Source organism: Schistocerca nitens, chromosome 12, assembly GCF_023898315.1.
Source record: "Schistocerca nitens isolate TAMUIC-IGC-003100 chromosome 12, iqSchNite1.1, whole genome shotgun sequence".
NCBI lineage: Eukaryota > Metazoa > Arthropoda > Insecta > Orthoptera > Acrididae > Schistocerca > Schistocerca nitens.
In genome coordinates, this window is record NC_064625.1 from 10,856,129 (window position 1) to 10,869,613 (window position 13,485).

The window sequence follows — 13,485 nt, forward strand, 5'->3', positions numbered from 1 at the left end:
TGACACAGGGGACAGCCTACAACCCTGTCTCACTCCCTTGTCAGTTGCAGCTTCCTTACAACACCGATCTCGTTTCCGTACGCACTGAAGAACACGTGTTGCTCCCAGTAAGTTATCTCTGTATGACAGTGACAATTTTCCTAAATCTACTTACACTGTATGTGTTGCGTGGCTTCCTTCACCCTATCATCGAAGATAACTCATACGGTCGGTATATCTATTTCATCTTTCCCCCAATTCAAGTTTCATCAATTTCTCCACATTTTTGCAGGTAATTAGCGCTACTAAATTACAACCAAGACTTGCGAAACTACGTTTTCAGGCGTTTTTATTCCACCTGTAAATGTGCTCCGTAAATATACACTGACGGAAGAAAATAGCAATACCAAGAAGGGGTTGTGCGAAATAAACGAAAGTTGGTAGCCGTGTTTCTACATCTGAAAAATGATGTCTATTCAAACACTATTGGCCATTAACATTGCTACACCACGAAGATGACGTGCTACAGACGCGAAATTTAATCGACAGGAAGAAGATGCTGTGATATGCAAATGATTAGCTTTTCAGAGCATTCACACAAGATTGGCGCCGGTGGCGACACATACAACGTGCTGACATGAGGAAAGTTTCCAACCGATTTCTCATACACAAACAGCAGTTGACCGGCGTTGCCTGGTGAAACATTGTTGTGATGCCTCGTGTAAGGAGGAGAAATGCGTACCATCACGTTTCCGACTTTGATAAAGGTCGGATTGTAGCCTATCACGATTGCGGTTTATCGTATCGCGACATTGCTGCTCGCGTTGGTAGAGATCCAATGGCTTTTAGCAGAATATGGAATCGGTGGGTTCAGGAGGGTAATACGGAACGTCTTGCTGGATTCCAACGGCCTCGTATCACTAGCAGTCGAGATGACAGGCATGTTATCCGCATGGCTGTAACGGATCGTGCAGCCACGTCTCGATCCCTGAGTCAACAGATTGGGACGTTTGCAAGACAACAACCAGCTGCAGGAACAGTTCGACGACGTTTGCACCAGCATGAACTATCAGCTCGGAGACCGTGGCTGCGGTTACCCTTGACGCTGCATCACAGACGTTGTACTCAACGACGAACCTGGGTGTACGAAAGGCAAAACGTCATTTTTTCGGATGAATTCAGGTTCTGTTTACAGCATCATGATGGTCGCATCCGTGTTTGGCGACGCCGGTCGTTGTGGCCGAGCGGTTCTAGGCGCGTCAGTCCGGAACCGCGCTGCTGCTACGGTCGCAGGTTCGAATCCTGCTTCGGGGATGGATTTGCGTGTTGTCCTTAGGTTAGTTAGGTTTAAGTAGTTCTAAGTCTAGGGGAGTGATGACCTCAGATGTTAGGTCGCATAGTGCTCCAAGCCGTTTGAACCATTTTTTTGTTTGGCGACATCGCGGTGAACGCACATTGGAAGCGTGTATCCGTCATCGCCGTACTGGCGTATCACCCGGAGTGATTGTATGCGGTGCCATTGGTTACACGTCTCGGTCACCTCTTGTTCGCATTGACGGCACTTTGAACAGTGGACGTTACATTTCAGATGTGTTGCGACCTGTGGCTCTACTCTTCATTCGATGCCTGCGAAACCCTTCATTTCAGCATGATAATGGACGCCCGCATGTTGCAGGTACTGTACGGGCCTTTCTGGATACAAAAATGTTCGACTGCTGCCCTGGCCAGCATGTTCTCCAGATCTCTCACCAATTGAAAACGTCTCGTCAATGGTGGCCGAGCAACTGGCTCGTCAAAATACGCCAGTCACTACTCTTGATGAACTGTGGTACCGTGTTGAAGCTGCATGGGTAGCTGTACCGGTGCACGCCATCCAAGCTCTGTTTCACTCAATGCCCCGGTGTATCAAGGCCTTTATTACGGGCAGAGGTGGTTGTTCTGGGTACTGATGTCTCAGGGTCTATGCACCCAAATTGCGTGAAAATGTAATCACTTGTCGCTTCTAGTATAATATACTTGTCCAATGAATACCCGTTTATCATCTGTATTTCTTCTTGGTGAAGCAATTTTAATGGCCAGTAGTGTATTTCGGGCCAGTCGCTCGCCGTAATGAGGATGCAAATCAGGCTGGCTCTAAATACGCGCTGTAACTATGGTGAGAGATATCTTTGACATTGGCCACGGTGAGTTGATGTTAGTCAAGAATACCTTTAAGGCGAGAACGACGCTATTATCGACACCTCACTGAGTTTGAACGAGGTTGTGTAATAGGGCCATGAGGAGCTGGATGTTACTGCTGCGATATTGCACAAAGACTTGGCAAGAATGTAGCCACTGTACATGATTGCTAGCAGCGGTGGCCATGAGAAAGTACGGTCGCGAGATGACCGGGCTCCGGACGGCAATGTGGCACTACCGAGCCGGAAAGCCATTGTCTTCATCGTATGGCTTTGGCGCACCGCACTGCACCTGCAGCAGTGACGCAACAAAGTGTTGCGAATCGCTTAATTCAAGGACAGCTCCGAATCAGACGCCCTGTAGCGTGCATTCCTCTGAGCTGGAACCACCGTTTTCTGTGACTTCAGTGGTGTCAAGCGAGAGCTCACTGGAGGGCAGGGTGCAGGTCTGTCGTGATTTTCGGTGCGAGGTAGCCGCGTGGTCCGAGGCGCCTTGTCACGGTCCGTGCGGCTGCCCCCGTCGGAAGTTCGAGTCCTCCCTCGGGGTTGGGTGTGTGTGTGTGTGTTGTCCATAGCGTAAGTTAGTTTAGGTTACTACATTAAGTAGTGAGTAGGATTAGCGACCGATGACCTCAGCAGTTTGGTCCCATAAGACCTTACCACAAATTTCCAAAATTTCTGTCGTGTTTTCTGATCAAAGCTGGTTCTGCCACAGCGCCAGTGATGGACGAGTGTTGGTTATGAGGGGACCAGTTGAGGGCCTGCAGCCAACCTGCGTGTTAAACACACCGGATGCACAGCTGCAATTATGTTCCAGGGTGTGATTTCGTGTGACAGCAGGAGCACTCTCGCGGTTATTCCAGGAACGCTGACTGCAAAATTTATACTCCAGTCTGTTGATTAGACTTGTTTGAGCCTTGCGTGGCTCGTGTTCCCCCCCCCCCCCCCCCCCATCACGTCTTTTACACCCTGTTCTTAACGTACTTCCACCCCACTACGGTAATTTAAATTACTACTGTCACTGAGTTGTGCTTTGCCTGACCGTGAGCGGCACCAGCAGCGCGTATCGATATACTCCTCTCTTAGTATCTTTGGTCGATTGCTGTTACTTCCCGGTCGTTGTCTGTTGTTAGCGAGTTCGGGTCGCGAGTTCGGGCTGCCAGCCAGTTTTAATGCATCTGGAGCGCAGTTCGGACCTGCCAGTCGGGGAGTTCCAATGCGGCAGTAGTGCAGTCGGGTTGGAGCAGCAGTGAGCTCTGTGACGACATGGCTCGCCCGACCATTGCCGCCACGCATCACTTGAGCCGGGCCACGGTCTTGGTGAATCGTCTGTCGGTCTTCCTACCGGACGACGTGTTTTGGCTCGCCGATCGTTCATGAGTCGGCTGTGTGTGTGTGTGTGTTTGTGTGTGTGCGCATCGACTCCCGAATTGTCTTCGTGCACGCTTAGTTACTGTTGGGTATCGTTCAGGTCTTCGTGCAAGTGTTTGTCAGGTTGTGTGTGTAGTTAGCGGTAGTTCCACTAACGACTATTTTAGATGTTGTCGGCATTCTGAGAGTAGTCGGTCGGTTGGTGTGGACCAGGGAGGATATCTCCGCGCGGTGTGCTCGGCTGGGTTCGCTGGCGGTCCCTGTGCAGTGTCGGAGCGTGTGTGGAGCTGTCCGATCGCTACGAGCTTCGTGGTTCACCGACCCAGGACGTCAAAGTTGAGTAGTGGTTTCAAATACCCAAGTCACGTCCATTCACGTTGTGTGGTTAGTTTCGGTGGTTCGCTGTTGTGGAGGTTTTCCTGTGAGCAACACCGAGTGTTTGTATTGCTAAAATTTAACCGTGATGCGGTAGAATTAACTATATTGGTTGACTACAATTAAAGTGCACGAGTGGAATTTTCTGCCTTGTGGCCGTTAGTGTTCCGGTTACCTGCCCTGGCCACTAACGTAATTTCAGGCAGCGTCCTTTCCTCACCTGTTGTCGCTGTCCAACACGGTGTGCAGTTTTGGCAGCTTAATTCATATCCATATTTGACTGTGGATAATTACGTCCGTAACATTTTGTGTTTGAGCTCTCGTACCGATTGACGGGAAGCAAGTCGTTGTGTCGGTCGGTCCGTGGCTGTCCCCTGGTTGGGTTCCGACGGATCAAGTGTGGTTGGGCTCACCACCTGTCTCACCTAAGTGAACGAGGATAGGCCGACCTCCCCCCTGGAGGCTGTTGAGTGCTGTTGTCTTTACTGGCTAAAATGGCTCTGAGCACTATGGGACTCAACTGCTGAGGTCATAAGTCCCCTAGAACTTAGAACTACTTAAACCTAACTAACCTAAGGACAACACACACATTCATGCCCGAGGCAGGATTCGAACCTGCGACCGTAGCGGTCGCGCGGTTCCAGACTGTAGCGCCAGAACCGCTCGGCCACCAGCGGCCGGCTCTTTACTGTCTTCCTCACCGGTGTTTAATTGTCTGTTTATAATCTATCATAGGCAATGATTTAAAAAAGTCTTGGTTTTACTGTGTTTTATGTAAATTAAAGGTCTTCACCCGCTTATAAGTATGTTTGAATGCTGGCAAGTGGATATTTGCTGAAACGTTATTGCCGTTGTGTTGTCTTTTTTTTTTTTTTTAGTGCAGTTTCAGCTACTTGAAACTTAAGGCTTATGGTTACATTTTTTTAAAAATTTTGGAAAATTAATTGTGGGCCTTCAGCCGCTTGCAATCTTATTCTTATTACTACCTTTCAAGCTTAAACATTGCTGCTTGGAACCTTATTCTTAAAATTACCTTTCAAGCTTCAACATTGCGGCCTTCTGCCCTTAAAGGTTTATGGTATTTTTAAATTTTGGAAAAATCAATTGTGGGCTTCAGCTGCTTAAAACCTTAAAATTAGCCTTTAAGCAAAAACATTGCGGCCTTCTGGCCTTGAAAGGTTATGGTAATTTATATCTTGAAAATTTTATTGTGGGCCTTCAGCCGTTTGTATTGCATCTTGTTTATGTTTGTCTAACCACTTTTGCCTTTAGACTTTCAGCCTAGCTGTCATATATGTATATTTTATTTGTAATTGTAACTGTGTGTCTTCAGTCACTTGAAATTTACCTTGTTGATTTTTAAGATTTCTTGTTTGGAGGCCTTCAGCCATGAAAGATTTGGAGTTTGAAACTCGTAGTTGTAAAAGTTCGGCTATCTGCCGCTTTGGTTGTAAATGTGTTATTAAATTACAATAAATTATAATTTTGAGGTGAAACTGACCGACACCTTACTTGGCCCTTTCCACAATCCTAATCACCTGTTCTGCCCAGCGGGTTTAGCGGGCGTATCACTGTTGTGCTGCCATTCATGGACAGCTTTCCTAGGGGGGTTCTCCAACAGGAAGACGCTCGCTTATGTGCCACTGTTGTAACACAACGTACTCTGCAGAGTGTCGGCGTGTTGCCTTGGGCTTCTCGTTCACCAGATCTGTCTCCAATCGAGCACATATGGTTCATCATCGGACGACAACTCCAGTGTCGTCCACAGCCAGTATTAGCCATCCACGTATTGATCAATCAAGTGGAACATGCACGGAACTCCATCCTAAAAACTGACATCTGGCACTGTACAACACGATGCAAGTACGCTTGCTTGCTTGCTTTCAACAGTCTGGCAGTCACATCGGTTATTAATGTACAAGCATTTTATATTTCAATAGCTTAGTTCGCGGTTACGTTAAATTGTGATTCTGCAGTGTTAATCACTTAAGTATATTAGCCAAACAAATGTATTCCAGAAATTTCATTGCTCTGCGTTAATTATTTTTTTCCCCGTCGGTGTACTTATGTATACGTATAAATTGTGGATGCCGTAGCGTGATACAGTTTTGGCCAATCCTTGGCGTGTTCACCTGTAGTAGTCGGGCTGTGAGGTTCCCAGCGACACGGGAGACGCCGCCTGGTCGGCCATGACGGCGATGACGTCACACACAGTGGCGGTCTGGTCTGGGTAGAGTTCGCGGTACTGGCCCACGCGGTTCAGCAGCTCTGGCAGCCAGATCAGGAAGCCGTTGGAGCTGTAAGCAGATCAGTAACAACGTAAATGTGTGTGCCGATTGCGCACTTGCAAGTCATCTCATTTATGACTGTCTCCTCACTACATGAAGTCCATCTCAACAAGCAAACAGGAAGCTCTAATGTTGTCTACCATACACTTATTCTTGAAGCATTCTGAATAGCCTGTATACTTCTCACCCGCCTGTGAAATTCTGACAGAAGTAAATAAATAACGTAAATGTTTGTGCATGAAATAGTTGAAAGGGACTAACGTTGTTAAGGGGAATGACCGATGTTGGAGTCAGAGAGGCTGAATGCATAGTTTCGCGGTGATATATACTGATAAAATTCTGTCGGGCTTCCAGCCACGTCAAGTAGTTTGAAATCGACGAGCTGTCAGCTGACTGCTGCTCTGGTGACTGTCCAATGCTTGCTGCTGCCGTCCGTGCATAGCCATGCTGCCTTCTGTGATGTCACTGGTGCTTGTTCCAGCGCCACATAAGGTAATGTTTGTGTTGTGCACTTCATGCCCACTTTAACCTTCCGGTGGTGGGTCCCAAGCAGCGCTTAGCTGCAAACTGCCGTCTTCATTGAGTGTGCTCTCACAAATTTTCATCTCGATCGCTTCTTTTGTGCCGCAGATACTGTTAGGCCGTGTAACAACAGATGTCTTGGCGAATGCCATTTCCTAGAGCACGGTCCGCTACCGCTGATTTATAAGGCTGCCGTAGATGTAAACTCATGTTCGACATGACGCTGTTCAAAGGTACACACAGTCTGTCTGCCATAAAACTGTCCACACCCACGCAGTATTTTGTACATCCCTGGCGTTCTGAGACCTACTTGGTCTTTCATGGACCTCCTTAATTGTCCAGTTTCCGCTGAGGCCCTGAGGATCGAAACGATTTTATGCCTTCTCACGAGCTGGCTAATCTTTCCCATTACTGAGCAACAGAATGGCAACAACGCAAGCTGTTATGTGTCCTCCTCGGAACCTTCTGCTTCCATTTCTTCGGCAAGATGCTCCAGCAAACCCTAGTTGCTTTTGTCGCTACGTCGATGACAAGATCTTTGTATGGTCTCACGGACGTGGGAAGCTGGGAGAATAGTTGCAGCACATCAACAGCATCAATGACAACACCAACTTCATGACAGAGGCAGAGACAGACGGTGCCTTGTAGAATGAAGGCTTTCACGACCGGGTGACATGGCTGTTGATATACACTCCTGGAAATGGAAAAAAGAACACATTCACACCGGTGTGTCAGACCCACCATACTTGCTCCGGACACTGCGAGAGGGCTGTACAAGCAATGATCACACGCACGGCACAGCGGACACACCAGGAACCGCGGTGTTGGCCGTCGAATGGCGCTAGCTGCGCAGCATTTGTGCACCGCCGCCGTCAGTGTCAGCCAGTTTGCCGTGGCATACGGAGCTCCATCGCAGTCTTTAACACTGGCAGCATGCCGCGACAGCGTGGACGTAAACCGTATGTGCAGTTGACGGACTTTGAGCGAGGGCGTATGGTGGGCATGCGGGAGGCCGGGTGGACGTACCGCCGAATTGCGCAACACGTGGGGCGTGAGGTCTCCACAGTACATCGATGTTGTCGCCAGTGGTCGGCGGAAGGTGCACGTGCCCGTCGACCTGGGACCGGACCGCAGCGACGCACGGATGCACGCCAAGACCGTAGGATCCTACGCAGTGCCGTAGGGGACCGCACCGCCACTTCCCAGCAAGTTAGGGACACTGTTGCTCCTGGGGTATCGGCGAGGACCATTCGCAACCGTCTCCATGAAGCTGGGCTACGGTCCCGCACACCGTTAGGCCGTCTTCCGCTCACGCCCCAACATCGTGCAGCCCGCCTCCAGTGGTGTCGCGACAGGCGTGAATGGAGGGACGAATGGAGACGTGTCGTCTTCAGCGATGAGAGTCGCTTCTGCCTTGGTGCCAATGATGGTCGTATGCGTGTTTGGCGCCGTGCAGGTGAGCGCCACAATCAGGACTGCATACGACCGAGGCACACAGGGCCAACACCCGGCATCATGGTGTGGGGAACGATCTCCTACACTGGCCGTACACCACTGGTGATCGTCGAGGGGACACTGAATAGTGCACGGTACATCCAAACCGTCATCGAACCCATCGTTCTACCATTCCTAGACCGGCAAGGGAACTTGCTGTTCCAACAGGACAATGCACGTCCGCATGTATCCCGTGCCACCCAACGTGCTCTAGAAGGTGTAAGTCAACTACCCTGGCCAGCAAGATCTCCGGATCTGTCCCCCATTGAGCATGTTTGGGACTGGATGAAGCGTCGTCTCACGCGGTCTGCACGTCCAGCACGAACGCTGGTCCAACTGAGGCGCCAGGTGGAAATGGCATGGCAAGCCGTTCCACAGGACTACATCCAGCATCTCTACGATCGTCTCCATGGGAGAATAGCAGCCTGCATTGCTGCGAAAGGTGGATATACACTGTACTAGTGCCGACATTGTGCATGCTCTGTTGCCTGTGTCTATGTGCCTGTGGTTCTGTCAGTTTGATCATGTGATGTATCTGACCCCAGGAATGTGTCAATAAAGTTTCCCCTTCCTGGGACAATAAATTCACGGTGTTCTTATTTCAATTTCCAGGAGTGTACTTTCCGGGATGTGAGATCGTGGTCCAAGAACTTTTCTGCTCCTTATGTTTCGTCCAGAACTGCGCTGGACTTCCTCAGAGGCACTGCTCCTCTGAGGAAGTCCAGCGCAGTTCTGGACGAAACGTAAGGAGCAGAAAAGTTCTTGGACCACGACCTCACATCCCGGAAAGTATATCAACAGCCAGACGGTGCCTTGCCTATCCTTGGCTTCCTCATTCGCCGCAAAGAAATTGGGTGTCTTGTCCACAGTGTTTACCAGAAACTCACCCCACAGACCGATACCTACATTCTACCCGCTAGCACCACACTTCGCACAAAACTTCTGTTTTGAGGACCCTGATGCATCAAGCAGAAGCCGTTTCAGATGGTGGTAGCTTCAGAACTGACTGAGCCACTTACGAAAAATATTCAAGAAAAACAGCAACAACAACAGCCAGATTTCGGAAGCCATGTTGCCGAGGAAACTTAAGCAGAAGACCCCCGAGGAAGACACGAAGAAGCTTGTGTTTTTGCCGTTCTGTATCTCACTTACAGGAGATTACTCGGCTCCTAAAAAAGACATAAAATCGATTCAAAATTAGAATTATATATTAATACCTTCAGCTGCTGATGGGCGTTGATATATATCAACGAGGACAGGTGAAAATGTGTGCCCCAACTAGAACCAGGGATCTCCTGCTCACCTGGCAGACGCTCTATCCCTTTGAGCCACCGAGGGTAGATGATAGTGCGACTGCAGGGACTATCTCTCGCACGCCTCCCGCGAGACCCACATTCTCACCTTATATATCCACACACTACATTCGAAGTGTCCCTATACAACACACTCATTACTCGTGGAAGACATTCTTACCAAGTCCTGTAAGAGTTCAGGTAATGTGTGTGCATCCTCACAGAAGGAGGAGGTCATGGCCGGTATTGCCAGAACCGTATACTTATATGGATACGGTGTCTGTTCCCTCGGACACGTAAGAATGTCTTCCACGAGTAATGAGTGTGTTGGATAGAGACACTACGAATTTAGTGTGTGGACATATAAGGAGAGAATGTGGGTCTCGCTGGACGCGTGGGCGAGGTAGTCCCTGCAGTCGCACTATCCTCTATGCCCTGGGTGGCTCAGATGTATAGAGTGTCTGCCATGTAAGCAGAAGATCCTGGGTTCGAGTCTCGGTCGGGGCACACATTTTCACCTGTCCCCGTTGATATATATCAACGCCTGTCACCAGCCGAAGGTATTAATATATCATTCTAATTCCGTTCTTGACGGCTGCAGGTCATCCCTATAAGTATAAAATCGATTCAGTCTTCAGGGCCCCAAGCTAATGTTCGACAACTAACGAGGCCTGTGAAAGACGATGTAGGTCTTAAAACGCCAGGAGTAGATAAAATACCGTGTGGGTGTGGATAGTTATTTGTCTGACAGATTGTGTGTACTACTGAATAGCGCTGTGTACAACACGATAAATGTTTCCGCCTACGGTATCCTGAGAAATCGGCGGTGGCCGAACATGCTCCAGAAAACGGACACCGTATTGCCTTTGCCGAGACATCTGTTATTTACACGGACTAATGGATTCTGGGATATCGTAATAAAATAGGAGATTGAGATAAAAGTTTCACAATACCCTGAATAAAGACGGCGGTCTGCAGCTAAGTACAGTTTGGAACCCGGCCGTCGGAGTGTTGAAGTGTGAGCGGCAAGAGCGTAACGAGAACATTATCTTATAGTGAGCACTAGTGACGTCACTGAAGGGATGGCAGCAGCAGTCATTCGACATTCACCACTTGGAAATGGACGAGCAGCACTCGGTTGAAAGGTCGAGCAGTTCAGACCGCTCTAACGCGGCTGGAAGCCCGAGAGAATTTTGTCATCGTTAAATACCGTTCCCTGCACATATAGCACGCAGTGTGCAGGCTGGTTTAACAACCATGATTCATTTTAACACCTGCCTGCGTATCTGATGTAACGAACCCCTTTCACCTGTCCGATTGCAGCACAAGTTGAGTCAACGCTTCATCATCCAAAGAAGTAGGCAAGAGGACTTTTACAACCTCTCGTAGACATTTTTTTAAACAGTTGGGCACGCTGCCAATAGTATCACATTAATTTACTCATTCATTAATCACAGTTTGAATACAGTAACAGTCATAAATGTAACACTAGAAAGAGGAATTATTTACATTATGCATCATCAAGCCTTAGTGTGGCCACCTACCTAGTGATGTAAAGAATCTAATACACAGTAAAGTTAACTTCAAACGTGAGCTGAAATCGCATCAGCTTGACAATTCTTCCCACCCATAGAAGAACTTCCGTGTTTCTTTGAGAGAAGGAGAGAGGCATTAAACGTAGTTACGGTATGCACAAATCACTGTACGCCTGTAAGAAAGAAAACTTAAGAAATCAGCATACTGTCGTATTTTTGGCTCAGAACGGGCACTGTAGTTTTCAAGGCTGACTGCTGGCACACTGTAGCAAGCGTGATCTACGGATCAAGCATATAGCTAAAAGTAAATAAATAAATAAATACCCACGTTAACCTGAAGAGCCCGCTGTGACTTGTCGGGTAGGTCAGTTCAAGGTCGGAGGAAGGTGAGGGCTTACACCTTTGCTACTGCCAGCATGCCTTCTAACTGTTGTGGTGTTTAAACCATACTGGGGTTTTTCGACAGTTCTGCCTTGTAAAAAACGACGATTAGGGTCAATTAGTCAAAATGGATCGTTCGAACCACTTTTGCTTGTGAAATGTTTGATGTCATCTCATTTTTACAATATGCAGCATGTGGTTTTAGTGGAAGTTAGAGATACCCTGGAGCATTTTCAACTACTATGTATTTCCTGATTCGTTTATAAATGACGAGAACTTTTCCTAAAGTTATAGCTCCTATACATAAGATCTCAATAACACAGTCACGCTATCACTATAAAATAGAAAAAATTAGATAAAAACCTAATTTCGACGAGAAATAGTAGCCGAAAATAACGTAATTCGCCACCACTGATGTCATTCAAGTAATAACAAATACATGTGCTTAAAATTATTCAAATTTTATTTAAGCTGCACCAGACTGCAATGTATTCTTCATTGGATAAACAGTCATTTTTCTATTGTGAGAAAGTAGTCTCCTCCATAAAAACAAGTACCTCGAAGGAAACGATTTGACACATAGCACGGATTCAGAAAATATCGTTCTTGTGAAACACAACTAGCTCTTTATACTCGTGAAGTAATGAGTGCTGTCGACAGGGGATGTCAAATTAATTCCATATTTTTAGCTTTCCAGGAGGCTTTCGACACCGTTCCTCACAATCGACTTCTAACCAAACTCCGTGCCTATGGAATATCGCCTCAGTTGTGCGACTGGATTCGTGATTTCCTGACACAAATGTCACAGTTCGTAGTAATGGACGTAAAGTAATCGAGTAATAATACCGGCGTTCCCCAAGGAAATGTCGCAGGCCCTCTACTGTTCCTGATCTATACTAACGACATAGAAGACAATCTGAGTAGCCGTCTTACATTATTTGCAGAAGATGTTGTCATTTACCGTCTTGTAAAGTCATCAGATGACCAAAGCGAATTGAAAAATGATTTAGGTGAGATGTCTATAAGGGGCGAAAAGTGGCAATTGACCCTGAATAAGGAAAAGTGTGAAGTTATTCACACGAGTACTAAAAGAAATCCGCTAAATTTCGATTACGCGATAAGTGACACATATCTGAAGACTGTAAATTCAACTAAATACTTAGGTTAGGTTAGGTTAGTGTTGCTTAACGTCCCGTCGACAACGAGGTCATTAGAGACGGAGCGCAAGCTCGGGTTAGGGAAGGATGGGGAAGGAAATCGGCCGTGCCCTTTCAAAGGAACCATCCTGGCATTTGCCTGAAACGATTTAGGGAAATCACGGAAAACCTAAATCAGGATGGCTGGAGACGGGATTGAACCGTCGTCCTCCCGAATGCGAGTCCAGTGTGAAATACTTAGGGATTACAATTACAAATAGCCTAATTTGGAATGATCACATAGATAATGTTGTGGGTAGAGCCAACCAAAGACTGCGATTCATTGGCAGAACACTTAGAAGGCGCAACAGATCTACTAAAGAGACTGCTTACACCACGCTTTTCCGCCCCATTCTGGAGGATTGCTCTGCGGTGTGGGATCCACATCAGGTGGGACTGACGGATGACATCGAAAAAGTACAGAGAATCGCGGCACGTTTTGTATTATCGCGAAATAGGGGAGATAGTGCCACAGACATGATAAGTGAATTGGAGTGGCAATCACTAAAACAAAGTCGTTTTTGGTTGCGACGGGATTTTCTCATGAAATTTCAATCACCAGTTCTCTCCTCTGATTGCGAAACCATTCTGCTGGCACCCACCTACATAGGGAGAAGTGATCATCACGATAAAATAAAAGAAATCAGAGCTCGCGCCATTCGAGAGTGGAACGGTAGAGAGACAGCTTGAAGGTGGTTCATTGAACCCTCTGCCAGGCACTTTATTACGAACAGCAGAGTAATCACGTAGACGCAGATGTAGACGTAGATATGGTACGAAATCAGAATATTTTACATATGTCATGTTCCTGAAACTTCGATTTTTAATTCATGGTTATTTAAGATGTCTGTTACAACTATTTTGATTCGTGGATT

At 47.4% G+C, this 13,485-nt stretch overlaps 1 protein-coding gene across 1 annotated transcript in view; it reads right to left on the minus strand.

Moving 5' to 3' along the window:
* Positions 1–13,485, minus strand: part of LOC126215289 (synaptic vesicle glycoprotein 2A-like) — a 147,032-nt gene that overhangs the window by 30,987 nt on the left and 102,560 nt on the right. The window contains exon 8 of the mRNA XM_049941976.1: positions 6,035–6,199. Within this exon, the coding sequence (XP_049797933.1) occupies positions 6,035–6,199 (165 nt within the window). The remainder of the gene's footprint in view (positions 1–6,034; positions 6,200–13,485) is intronic.